This window comes from Balaenoptera borealis (genome assembly GCF_965194805.1).
Source record: "Balaenoptera borealis genome assembly, chromosome: 2".
NCBI lineage: Eukaryota > Metazoa > Chordata > Mammalia > Artiodactyla > Balaenopteridae > Balaenoptera > Balaenoptera borealis.
In genome coordinates this window covers 31,506,453-31,519,892 of record NC_138867.1, presented here as the reverse complement: position 1 = coordinate 31,519,892, position 13,440 = coordinate 31,506,453, and the positions used below count along the sequence as shown (strand labels likewise).

At 43.7% G+C, this 13,440-nt stretch overlaps 1 protein-coding gene across 2 annotated transcripts in view; it reads right to left on the bottom strand.

Moving 5' to 3' along the window:
* The window catches only part of SPEF2 (sperm flagellar 2), a 185,125-nt gene that overhangs the window by 29,313 nt on the left and 142,372 nt on the right, over positions 1 to 13,440 (bottom strand). For both annotated transcript variants that reach the window (XM_082382147.1, XM_082382148.1), the window contains exons 30-32: positions 12,775 to 12,881; positions 11,889 to 12,071; positions 6,357 to 6,449 (exon numbers count right to left, since the gene is read on the bottom strand). In XM_082382147.1, the coding sequence (XP_082238273.1) occupies positions 6,357 to 6,449; positions 11,889 to 12,071; positions 12,775 to 12,881 (383 nt within the window). The remainder of the gene's footprint in view (positions 1 to 6,356; positions 6,450 to 11,888; positions 12,072 to 12,774; positions 12,882 to 13,440) is intronic.

The following is a 13,440-nucleotide window of genomic DNA, read 5'->3' as shown; positions in this document are numbered from 1 at the left end:
AAAAATAAATAAATTAATTAATAATTTAAAAAAAAAAGAAAAAGAGAGCAACCAAACCAATAAACAAATCCACTAATGATAACAAGTGCTAAAAACTATACTAAGATACACATAAAAATCAGAAACTAGTTAATCGCATACAGCAAACCCCAAGTCTACAGTTGCTCCCAAAATCCACTGCCTCAATTTTGGGATGATTCGCTGTCTGTTCAGGTATTCCACAAATGTCGGTACATCAAATTGATTGTGGAGCTTTAATCTGCTGCTCCTGAGGCTGCTGGGAGAGATTTCCCTTTCTCTTCTTTGTTCGCACAGCTCCTGGGGCTTAGCTTTGGATTTGGCCCCGCCTCTGCGTGTAGGTCGCCTTCTGGCACCTGTTCTTCGCCCAGACCAGAGGGGATTGAAGGAGCAGCTGCTTAGGGGGCTCTGGCTCTCTGAGGCCAGGAGGGAGGGGCACGGAATGTGGGGCGAGCCTGTGGGGGCAGAGGCCAGCGTGACGTTGCACCAGCCTGAGCCGTACCGTGTGTTCTTACAGGGAAGTTGTCCTTGGATCATGGGACCCTGGCAGTTGCGGGCTGCACGGGCTCCCGGGAGGGGCGGTGTGGAGAGTGACCTGTGCTCACACACAGGCTTCTTGGTGGCGGCAGCAGCAGCCTTAGCGTCTCATGTCCGTCTCTGGGGTCCATGCTGATAGCCGCAGCTCACGCCCGTCTCTGGAGCTCGTTTAGATGGTGCTCTGAATCCCCTCTCCTCGCACACCAGGAAACAATGGTCTGTTGTCTCTTAGGCAGGTCCAGACCTTTTCCCGGACTCCCTCCCCGCTAGCCGTGGCGCACTAGCCCCCTTCAGGCTGTGTTCATGCCGCCAACCCCAGTCCTCTCCCTGCGATCCGACCGAAGCCCGAGCCTCAGCTCCCAGCCCCGCCTGCCCCGGCGGGTGAGCAGACAAGCCTCTCTCGGGCTGGTGAGTGCTACTCAGCACCGATCCTCCATGCGGGAATCTCTCCGCTTTGCCCTCCGCACCCCTGTGGCTGCGCTCTCCTCCGTGGCTCTGAAGCTCCCCCCTCCGCCACCCGCAGTCTCCGCCCACGAAGGGGCTCCTAGTGTGTGGAAACCTTTCCTCCTTCACAGCTCCCTCCCACTGGTGCAGGTCCCATCCCTATTCTTTTGTCTCTGTTTTTTCTTTTTTCTTTTGCCCTACCCAGGTAAGTGGGGAGTTTTTTGCCTTTTGGGAAGTCTGAGGTCTTCTGCCAGCGTTCAGTAGGAGTTATTGCACATATAGATGCATTTTTGTGGAGAGGAAGGTGATCTCTACGTCTTACTCCTCTGCCATCTTGAAGGTCCTCTGGAGAATCTTTTTTAAATGTATGTATATGTATAGCTGATTCACTTTGTTATAAAGCAGAAACTAACACAGCATTGTAAAGCAATTATACTCCAATAAAGATGTTAAAAAAATAAAATAAAAATTAAATGTAGATTCCTATTAAGTAAACGGCTCTGGAGCAGTCTCAGATTCTGCATGTTTAGCAAGCTCCTATACAATTCCCAAGCCGCTGGCCCTGGCCTACACTTAAAGAAGCAAGTGCCTAGATCTAGAGATACCATGTTATTCTTTATTCCTGACAATCCTTACAACTATGAGCAAATCTAATTATACATCCATGAGATAACAATTGGAAAAATTATTTTCTGATATTTGACAAATCCAATCAAATTTAAATAAAAATAACTTTGATAGGAAAATACATAAAGTCTGTTATGCTATGAATCAGAAAAGAATCTTAGAGGTCAATGGGCTCTGCAAGCTCGTTCATTCAGTCACCACTTTTTATCAAACGTTTACTGAGGGTCTGCTGTGGCACCGATCTAGGCTCAGATGCTTCAAAACACTCTCTGATGGTAAGGCAGCCTTAGACATTTGAAGAGTCATGATCCAGCTTTTGGGTTCCTTCAGGACCTTATATTTTCTTCATCTTCCCACTTGCCTTTGGAAATCCTCAGGGATTCCCAGCAGGACTAGGGGTAGAAGGGAGCTGACACCAACAGATAACCATGGCATTGTCCTTTCATGTTTATCTTCCATTTCTTTCATATGAATCCTTGAACTTTAATATTATTTTCATTGAAATGCTCTTAAAAAGTGCTGTGTAGGTGCAACACATTATTTCCATTAACAAAGAAGTTCAATATGATATATTGAAGGAAGATGGGCAAAAATAAAACAAGTTGACATGTGAACTCTTTCTGTAATTACACAGGCTTGATTTTAAACCAATGGATGAGGCATTCAAAAAAGGGAAGGCCTGCTATGTTCTTAAGATCATTTAAAATGTTGTTATAGGAAGACTCCTAAGAAGGCTTCAAAGTTTCCCTGGAAAAACCCCTCAAATACATATCTTGTATAATCCCTTCCCCTTGAGTATGGGTGGGATTTGTAAATGTGATGGAAAGCCAATTTTCAGGAGTAAAGGTAAAGAGATTTTGCAGATACAATTAAGGTCCTTAATCAGTTGATTTTGAGTTAATCAAACGAGAGCCCAACCTTGGGCCCTGATCTAATCATGTGAGCCCTTTTAAAAAGGACCCAGGCCTTCAGGGAGAGATTTGAAGCCAGCAAGATGCTTTCCTGCTGGCCGTGAAGAAGCAAACTCTGAAACTGTGAGAGGGCGTGCGGCAGGGAACAACAGGCAGTCTCTCGGAGCTGAAGTTCTCAGTCCTACAACTGCACGGATCTGAATTCTGCCAGCAACCCACCTTGGAAGCCAGTCCTGGAACCAATATTGGAATTGGCCTCAGATAAGACTGCAACCCCAGCTGACACCTTGATTTTAGCCTTCTGAGACCCTGAGCAGAGGACCCAGCTAAGCCATGACTGGACTTCTGACTTACAGAAACTCTGAGGTAATAACTGGACCTTGGTTTAAGCCACTAAATTTGTGGAAATTTGTTACATAGACTCAAAACCCAACACAAATACTACGGTTTCATTCATTCAAAGAGTACTAATTGACTGTGCAGAACCTTAGATGGCTCCAGAACAGTACTTAGGACCATTCCAGACTGTTCTAGGTGCTTGAAATGCACTTACTAGGAAAGAGATAAAGATGCCTGCTTTTGAGGAGCTTACTTTCTAGAAGAGGAAGACAGACAGAATAAATAAAGCAAATTAGATAGTAATTATGGAAACACAGGGAAGAAAAGTAGGTCAAGGAAAGGGGAATTGGAGTGAAGAGCGGGGAAGGGGGGCAGGTTGCAGAATTGAGAAGATGAAATTTGGACAAAGGTTGGAGGTGGCAGGGAGTAGGCAGGTAGGACACGCAGGGGAAGGGCCACACAGGCAGAGGAGAGTGCAGAGGCCAGTGTCCTCAGGTGGGAGCACGCCTGCACATTTGATCAACACGGCGTAGGCCAGAGTGCATGAGGCAGGGGTCAGAAGAGGCAAGGCCGGTTGGTTTCTTGAGGACTTTGGGTTTTCCTCTGACTAAAACGCAGTGCTGTGGGATGGCTGGAGTAGAGGCTGCTGTGACCTGAGGCAAGACAAGGGAGACATGGAGGACCTGTGGTGAGGCCGCTGCTGTCATGCAGGTGAAGTTGGCTGGTTTGTTCCAGTGACAGCAATGGGACTTGGAAGAGGTGGTCTGACCCTGGACGTATTTTGAGGGTAGAACTACAAGGATTTCCTGAAGGACTGGATGTGGGGTTTTGAAAAGGAAGAGAACTGGGGATGACTCCTAGGGTTTTGGCCTGAGCAAGAGGAAGGACCGAGTTGCCACTGACTGACATGGAGAGGGCTCTAGGTGAAGGTGGGGCAGTGGGGTGGTGGGGATGGGAGGTCAGGGACCCAGTCTTGGACATGATGAGTTTGAAATGTCTACTAGAACATTCAAGTGGAGATGTCCAATAGGCAGTCGTGTCTATGAGTCTAACGTTTGGAAGAGAGGTTTGGGGTGGAAATAGACACTTGGGATTTGTTAGCAAAAAGCTAGTATTTCAAACCACGAGCCCGGCTTCAACAAATATTAACAGCCCAAAGAAATAGAAGGATTTCACATGGACGGAAGCTGTGGAGAAGAGATTAAGACAAAACCGTGAATTTGCATATGGTGAGATTAAATTGCTTTTTCTCAAGAAATCCCTATGAATTTTTAAAACACTGGAATAGTTGCTCTTGATGTTGTGTGGAAAGCTGAGCAGCCAGGCCATGGTTGAACCTTGTCAGTTATAAGGAAGTGACTTGTCACTGGCAGGGGACAACGATGTGATTGCAACACAGACATGTCTCAGGGTTCCTTTTTCGGATGCAACTGGACCTCTTACCCAGTGCCTAGGACTCTGAGGTCATCCGAGCCCACAGACAGCAGTAATTACGGTCTGTCTCTGGGAACCCTGGTGGCCCTGGATTGTAGAGAACACAGATGACAAAGCAGGGGAGCTGGGTGTGGCCAGCTAGATCGTAGGCCAAGCCCTCTTTTTAAGAGCCTGCAGAGGCCCCGGCAGGTGAAGGAATCTATTCAAGGTCCTACGGTGGGTCAGGTCAGAACTGGGAGCAGAGGCCAGGCATCCTGACGCTCAGAATTCCTCTTCATGGGGTGCTTTTTCCCCTGATTGGGTCTTTACTTATTCTAATTATGGCCAAAAAAGTAAACTTATTATATTGTTTTACGTTTTCCCTTTGCACCCCTTTCTTTAGCTTCTTAACCATTAACTGGTGTTTTACCATGTGGAGCTAGCGTGGTTAGCTTCTGTTTAGCTGACACTTATGTCGGGCTTACTGTGTGCCAGTCACTGTTCTAAAAGTACCACACATATGACCTCACGCGGCACAACACTCCCAGCAGAGAGGGATGAAAATAAAACCACAGCACAGAGAGGGTAGATAACTCCATCAAGACCTCGCAGCTTGTCAGCCATGGCATCTGTGCTTTTAATCCCAGTTGAAGGGCATTGAGATTTATGAAATGTTGAGCATCCAGTTCATGGGGCAGAGAGGACACCACCCTCTTCTGTCCTCTGGACAACACACACACACACACACACACACACACACACCTGTCAACCATCCTTTGCCCTGTAAGGGCACTTCTTTCTCAGGCTCTGTGGTCCTGCCTCTGCCCCCCACTTTGTTCCTTTCCTATGTTCACTTTCCAGCAGTTTGGGTAGCAGCAGGTGGGAGCCACACCCTTTCTTGGCATCCCAAGGCCCTTTCCGGCCTCACTGTGTCGCAGTCCTCGGGGCTGACCAACACATGCTGTCTCCTGCCTTTAGCAGCTCTGTGAGCAACGGAAGGGCTCTGCTCTGATAAACGCTTCTAAAAACTTCTGGCTGAAAAGGAAGTTACTTGACATCATATTCAGACTGCTGGCTTCTTCCCAAGGAATGAAGAACCTGTTTATATTGTTGACAGATTTGTTCACAAAATCATATAGAGACACCTTCCAAAGCTGTACAGGAGAATTGAGCTCAGTCCTCTAGTTTATAAAACAACCAACAACCAAAACAAAAAAACTGCCCGTGCAACTGCCAGCCTCATGTCTTGGACTTTTTCTGGTAACTCCCTGACCCCTTTCTTTCACCTGCTCTCCTGCTAGCATCTAGCAGAGATGCTCAAAGAATATGCGTCCAATTGAAGGGAATTGCTCACTTTCAGTTTACGACTGGAGTCATGCTCAATTTTGCACTGCAGTTTTTAACTCATGGCTGGCTGAATTGATCAATCGATATACATAGTTTGCTGTCATGTCTGAATCTACCATTCAACTTTTCTCATATTTTATTGAGCTTGGCTGTGTTGAAGTCAGAACGGTTTTCAGATTTTAAGGGCTTGCATTCTATTGTGGCCTCAGGGATAGAAGCTAATGATAACAATAATGATGATGATGATATTTTTGATGATAATAATGATAATCTGATGGGTAGTGGGCAATACTGTATGCAAACTCTTGGAATGTTGCTCAAGTTAGTCAAAATCAAAGAGAAATGAACAAAGACATATATTGGTGAAAGTCAGTTCTTATCCAAAGCTTTTACAATTGGAAGGGAATTTAGTGAAAAATGTGTTCAGGACCAGCGTATTTGCTAGATGAGAAGACTGAAACCCGGAGAGCTTATGGATATTGTCTGGGATCACATAGTGAGTAAACAGGAGAAGCCTGTCTATGATTTTGGTCCCTGCTTCCCTCCAGACTCTCCTATGCTGTCGCCATAGTGAATATTAAACTCTGCACTTGGGGGATACAGCAAAGGAACCGGGAGTCAGGGTGGAGTCTAAGACTAATTACACAAGTGGAAGAAAAGACAAAGAAATGGATCAATGTTATGATACTACATACAGTTTTTAAAGATTGCAGGAATTACCTCTATAAGATGCTCCTGCCTATTGAATGGCAGAGGTTCAAGGGGATTTTCTGGAATTTTTCTATCTTCATCTCCCGTAAACCACAGACCAGCCTACACAGAAAACAAAAATGAGAATCATTAAAGTTACACTGAGATGTAATTGTTCCTCTGAAAGCCACAGAGATTGAAGCCATCTCTGCAGGTGTCTAGAGCAGTGGTCTCCAAAGTAGGGTGCAGAAACCATGGGGATGCTGGAGAAAATACTAGAACTTCCATTCACATATATTGGATCTCATTCTTTTGTAAGTTTTATTTTAAAAAATTTGATAATGTATAGAATGCATTAGTGCAGTAGTACACGTGAATAATTTATAAATGAAACCCCACATACTGGGGTGCCTGCTATACTGTAACTGTTGGAGCATGCGGCAAAGCTTGGAGGTCCCTGCCCTGGATGTTGCTTGCATAGCAGTACTTTGGAGGGGTCACTGCCCTCCACTAGCTCATCTTGCTCGTGTCCTGTTCATGTTGCTCTCTGTTCTCGGAGCCGAGTGTGGTGTTGGGGCAGATTGTTGGTGTTGGAAATCTTTGCTGAGTGAGTGACTGACTGAATCAAGAGCTCAGGACCTACTTTTTAATGACAACCTTCATTCTCAGCCCATGTCTGACACTAATTACCAAATCCCTCGGTTCCCATCTGGCGATGCCTCGCCCCCTCTCCCTTCCTCTCACGTCCACGGCTGCCATACTGGTGTACAGCCTCCTTGCCTCCATCACGGGCTGCTCCAGCAACCTCGGAGCTGTCTTCATTTGCAGTCTCTCTCTTATTTGTTTCAGCTCAGACCATTTGACCATAACAATTTTCTCAAAACTTTAATCTTGTCATGTCATTCTCTGCTTAGAACAATTTCCTACTCTTGCTCTTTTGCTCACATTGTTATTCCTACTTGAGGTGACTACTTGTTCACCAATGTAAACCTACTCATCTTTCCAGACCCAGCTTAGATCACACCTCCTCAGGGAAGTCCTCTTTGATCTCTCCTCGAAACCCCAATTTGACTTGTTTATACCAGATATTTGGCATTCAGTTCATTCCTTTGGGTGTTTTCATTCATGTCTGTTATTGAACATCAGGTATTAATTCCTTGGGTTTGAAGAATGTGTCTTGCCAAACTTAACTTTTATACATGGCAAGCACTTCATATACATAAGAATCTTGTTCCTAGGTCTTTCTCCCTTACCATCTTCCAGAGTGACAATCTACCCTTGGCACTGCCTACTTCCAAGAACCATTGGCCAGCCTAACCTGACTCTGGCCTATGCTTGTGCCTTCTTTCCTTCAAAGAATCACCCGTGTTTTGAGAGAAGGCTGGAGTGACACTAGGTAGCTTGTAAGGGGATGCAACCCCCAGAGGTGAGGACCGGGTTTTCTTTTCATTTAGAACAGAGGAGTGCTGGCCATGCAGAAGCCTGTGAAGGAGAAGACACAGAAGAAGCTAAGGTCCAGCACGGGCTCAGGCTTTGAATGTAAGTACTTTGCACTGACCAGGAAGAGTCCTTGCCCAGTGGCCAATCTGTGGACCATAAGTACCACTGCATGGAGAATAGAGAGATGAGGAATGTAGGTAAGATTTATGCTTCAGGCCATGATGGAGCGACAAAGCTCAGAATTACCCTCCTGCCTTAAACAATAAAAAAAATGACCAATATATATATATATGTAACATAATTTTTTCAGACATTAGACAACAGGCAACACAGGACAGAAATTCCTGAAATAAGGAGAGCAATGGGCAGCCCAACTATTGTTCAGGCCACAGTGTCAGGAGAGGCATCCAAATAGAGCTGGCATGTCTTGCTGGGTTGAGAAGATAGATTTGGAGTTGGGGGAGGCCACGATGGCCAGAATTTTCAGGGCAAAACACTAGAGATGCACTGAAAGAGAGGGTGAGCCCTAGAGATCTGTAGAAAGATCTCCTCAAGTCTTGACTGAAAGCCAACCTCTGGATGTATGTGTGGAAAATGCCAGAAGCTGGAGAAAGGACCACAGGAAAGGAGTAAGCTGAACTGTTCCTGAGACTCACACAGGGCTGGGACTATGTTACCACCAGGGAAAATGTTACCACCCTGCAGAGTGGAAGGACCTCCTGATACACAAGGCATTGGGTAGCACCACCAGGAGGATATTGCCTTAGTAGTGGGGCTAGATTAGCCCTAAACTAAAGTTTGCTCTGGACCCACCCTTATCAATCTTAATGTAACCTTGAAAGTATAAAACTGATTGCAAATAACATTACTGCATGCCCGACAATATTTAAAGGTATATAAGATTGGACACCCACCAATATAAAATTTATAACATCTGGTATCCTATACAAAGGCATGCAAAAAAGCCAGAAAATATAACCCATAGTCAGAAGAAACATCAATCAATAGAAACAAACACTGAAATACACAGATGATAGAATGAACAGACAAGGATGTTCAATTAGCTGTTCTAAATATATTTCATTTATTCAAGGAGACAGAGAAAAATGCATATAATGAAGAGAGAAATGAAGGATATAAAAAAGACCCAACTTAAAGAGATAAAAAACATATTTCAAATAAAAATACACTGGATTGTATTAATAATAGATTTGACTCTGCAAAGGAAACGATCAGTGAACTAGAAGATGGAGAAGTAGAAATGAATACAAAATAAAGTCAGAGAGAAAAAAAATTGGAAAGAAAAGAGAATCCAGGATCAGCAACCTGTCGGACAAACATGTGACTGGATTTTGAGAATGGGGGAGAGGAGTACAGAAAAAATATTTGGAAAAAAATTTCTGACAATTTTCCAAATTTGACAAAAACTGCAAACCCACAGGTGCAAGAAGCTCAGTGAAACACAAGCAAAAGAAATATGAAGAAAAGCACACCGAGGTACCCAATAATCAAATTGCTGAAAACCAGTGATAAAGAGGAAATATTAAAAGAAGGATTCCTACTCATCCCTGATTTCTCAACCATCAATTCCATATCCAGTTGTTTCAACCCACAGGAATTTTCCCTTATTCTTAAAGCCAAGAATTCAGTCATGTTAATTTTTTAAAAATAGATGATATTTTAAAGATTAGGAAACTGTTTCAAAGTGTTTCACATACAAGAGGGTCACATGAGAAAGAAGAAAGAACCTAATCAGAGAACAACTTATATTTTTTTAAAAGTCATCCATGAAAACGTTAGCAGTGCAAAATGTTAAACGTGAACGTAGGGTTGGGTTTAAATTGATCAAGCAAGGTTCAGTCAACCACATCTTGCCCCACTGGAGAATCAGGTGATTTATCCTTGAAATGTGGAAATGTCCTTTGTACTCTCTTGCTAAAACATGGTCAAAGAATTTTAGGTTAGTTTACTTTTCCTTAGAGAACAAGTGCTGCGCTGTTTGGATCCTAGAACATCTGACTCATTAAGCCTATGGTAACCTGCATTCTCACTGACAGAAGATGAGTCGAGAGAGTTCACCATTCTGCATGAGTGTGACTAAACATCCACACGTGACAGAGGCAAGAGTGTGACGGCTGCAATAGGGCTGGAGCAAAGGCAGGTGCACTTTTATGCTCACGTGGCTTAGCCCAGGTATGCAACCCCAGCAGCTTCACAAACGCTGTATCTTATTCCGTTTTAGAAGCTGGGGAAATCAGCACACTCTTACGTGGCGGTTATGGTGAACTTGCAGTTAGTTAAAAGAAAAGAAAAAAGACAAAATAAAAAGCAGAGTAGGGAGCTTATTTACTTATTTATTCCCCAGAGAACTTCATTTCAGCAATGTAGTCGTACTATTTGACTACTGTATTCGAAGGTGGCATTTTCAACAAATCATAAAACTTTGCCCTAGAAGCTGTTTTGATAGTCCCATGAAAGCACTCTGTGTGTGTGATGTGGCGAGCGCTGGAGATCTGTGAGTCATGTGGGGAGGTCAAGCGGGCCTCTCCAAATGGCCTCCTTGTCCTGAGGAGTGGGCGTTGGGTGGGTAAGCTGAGAGGGCAGAGCTCAGAAATCAACTGCTCCCAAAACCCAGGCGGTGTTCTGATAAGTATTTCTGAGTTTCTGTTTCATGCAGCAGTCAACTTTCTCTAAGAAATTCACACTTTTGGTGAGGGAGCTTTCTGGTTTTGCTCAGCACTGTGGTACAAATTACCAACATCTAAGTTCATCTCACGTTTGTGCAAAAAGATGTTTAAATTGATAACCTGTGTTCATTGGCACGTACTGTAAAGAGTGAAGGTTGGTACATTCACGAGCGCCCACTTTTTAAAATCTTAAGCCAACAAGAAAATAGAGTAAGTTTTGCCCTGCTGTTTATGTTTTTACACAAAACATCTCTATAAGTTGTAAGCCCAGGCCCAGGACAGTGAAAGAATTCACAAAGTGCTCTACTTGGGAAGTATGTAAATTAGAGCCCAATCAGCTATGCGCCTTTCTTGATCAGGCTTGAAGAACCTCTTCGATGTGGAAGTGCTATTTCCTCTGGCTCAATTGTCTGAGCGTGGGAACGTCAGGGCTGTCTATGAGCACGTCTTCCATTAATCAAGGAAGAAAAGAGAAGCAGGAAGAGATGTGATCTTTCAATGGTGAAATATACATGAGCTACAGGCACCTAGAGATTATCACCTTGTTTCAAAATCAGCACCTTATAAACATTTCCACCTTTCGTGTCTACCAGCAATGTGAAGTGGTGAACATTAGGACGAATTCGATTAGTAGACACAAAATAAGTCATTCAGGCCCTTCTTAGTTATGGCATTTCATTCTTCCTCCCTTCTTACTCAAGCTTCTCAAAGATGAATTGACTGTCTTATCTTCACTTCCTAAAGACCTATTTATTCCATCACTCCTCTGCAATCTAGACTCTGTACTCTCCCAAAATTGCTCTGGTGAAGGTCAATAGTTACATCCTATCTACAAGTCCAATGGCCAGGTACCATGTTCCTGGATTATCCATCACTTTACACACTTGCCTCGGGTGATCTGGTCCATTCATAACTCCAACAACTGCCTACGTGATGGTGACTAGCTTCTGCATCTGCCGTATCAGATGGGACATTTCTGTCTGCATTTCCCACAGACATTTCAAACTCAGCTTGTCAAAAACCACCTCATCATTCACCACGCTTGTGACCAAAAGAAAAAAAAAAAAACCCTGCCCCTTTCGCTGTGTTCATTGTAACTGCTGTTGCTACTCCCGGAGTATTTGGTATCGGGCATTGGGCTGATTAAAAGCTCTGCAGGCGATTCTAATGTACAGCCAAGGTTAAGAACCACTTGGTAGGAGGACAATTATGTTTCCTGTGATTTCTTTCAGAATGCTTAGCTCTCCAAGCAGTTCTGACTTTTTCAGACCCTCCCCTGGGGGTGGGAGCCAGACTTCTACCTGGGACTTGGACAGTGCTGTACTGCCTCTAGGTGCCTAGACATGGGCCATGAGACCTGGTGTTGGGAGATCAGGGAGCTTCTTAGGTCAGAAGTACTCTGGAAGGATCAGTGCCACCAGGGGCTGGTAGTGACCTGCATATACTGCTCGAAAGTGACTGTGCCCAGGTGCTCCTCATCCACAGCCTGGAACCTCTGCAGGGTCTCCAAGAGCTCCTCCTCCAGAGGAATGGGCCAAGGCAGCGCGACTACTAACAAGAATTTCCGCCAGTCCACGAACTCCGAGTTTGTTACCAATAAAGATGTTAACTCCTGCAACTAGAAGAAAACAGGAAATGCCATTGGAATGTTTGTATGACTCTCTTGTGACACTCTACCTGCTCGTGTTTCTTAGTAAGAGATTCCGATGAAGGAAGTAAGATTTTAGCTTGGCCAATAGGGTCAGTTCTCACTTTTGTTCCCTCAGGTTCTACCAAGCAATCCACACCAGACAGAACTTAGAGAGTGTTTTTGATTTTTTGCTTCCTTGACATTTGTGGTTTTTGCTTACTGTTACACAAGGAATTAACACTTGTGACTATAGTACACTTTGTACCTTTTCAACAGAGAAGGAATAAAGATGATAATTACGAGTGTGGGAGGGCTCTACAGCTTGTAGGGAAATACTCTTTAACCACTTTGTTTTCTTAAGGAACAGAATACAAGGAAATGCAAGCACTGCCAGAATCATCTACTATTACTAGTTAGGATCACTCCGTCTGGTAGTAATAAATACAAACTCACTGGCTGAGCCTCATGGTCTCTGTAATGTTTCATTGACTGTCAGCATCGTCACTCATTTTCAAATACTGAGCATGAACATACTACGTGTCTTAACTTGAAGTTCATTCATTTGTTCATCCAGGTTTATAGGCTGCTACTAAATGTTGGATACTGCGCAGGTACTGGTTATTTGAAAACTCTTATTGATTAAAGAAGAAGAATTCTCAAAGCTTGAAACCCAAACAAAATAGAAGCTTACTTCAGGTTGAGTGAGGTTCATCCAACTACTAGGAAAGTTGTTTGTTCCAAGGTTCAGGGTTACCAAATCCAGCAGAATGTCAGCAAATGCTTTGTTTCCTATTATGCCTAAAATACAATGAGAAATATCTTTCCGTTTTATTATGTGATTTGTTTCTTTCACTAAAATAGAACAAATAATGGATATTTGTATAATCACTTTATTCATTCTCTTTAAAACTTTAGCCTTTAGAGAAACAGAAGACACTTTGGAAACATAAAAATAATAATCAATTTCCTGATTTCCTCCCATGGTTGTTTCTCAGCTAAGTCAGCACGTCTTTTTCGGTGAGTAGTAAATTGTTCAGACTGAGTAAGATACTGAGGCTTTATATTTTAGTTTGGAGTCTTCTTTGACCTTGTACTCAGAATAGGTTGAATTTTACAAACTACTGCAAGGGCTCCTATTTTTCAGCAGGGCACTAGAGTAAAATGTTTTGGTAAATATGGGATAAAAGTGTTTCAAACGCATGCACATCACCACTGTGATCAAGGTAACACATTTATCCTCATTTTGCTTATTTATTTATTTATTTATTTATTCATTCTTGGCTGTGTTGGGTCCTCGCCTCTGTGCGAGGGCTTTCTCTAGTTGTGGCAAGCGGGGGCCACTCTTCATCGCGGTGCG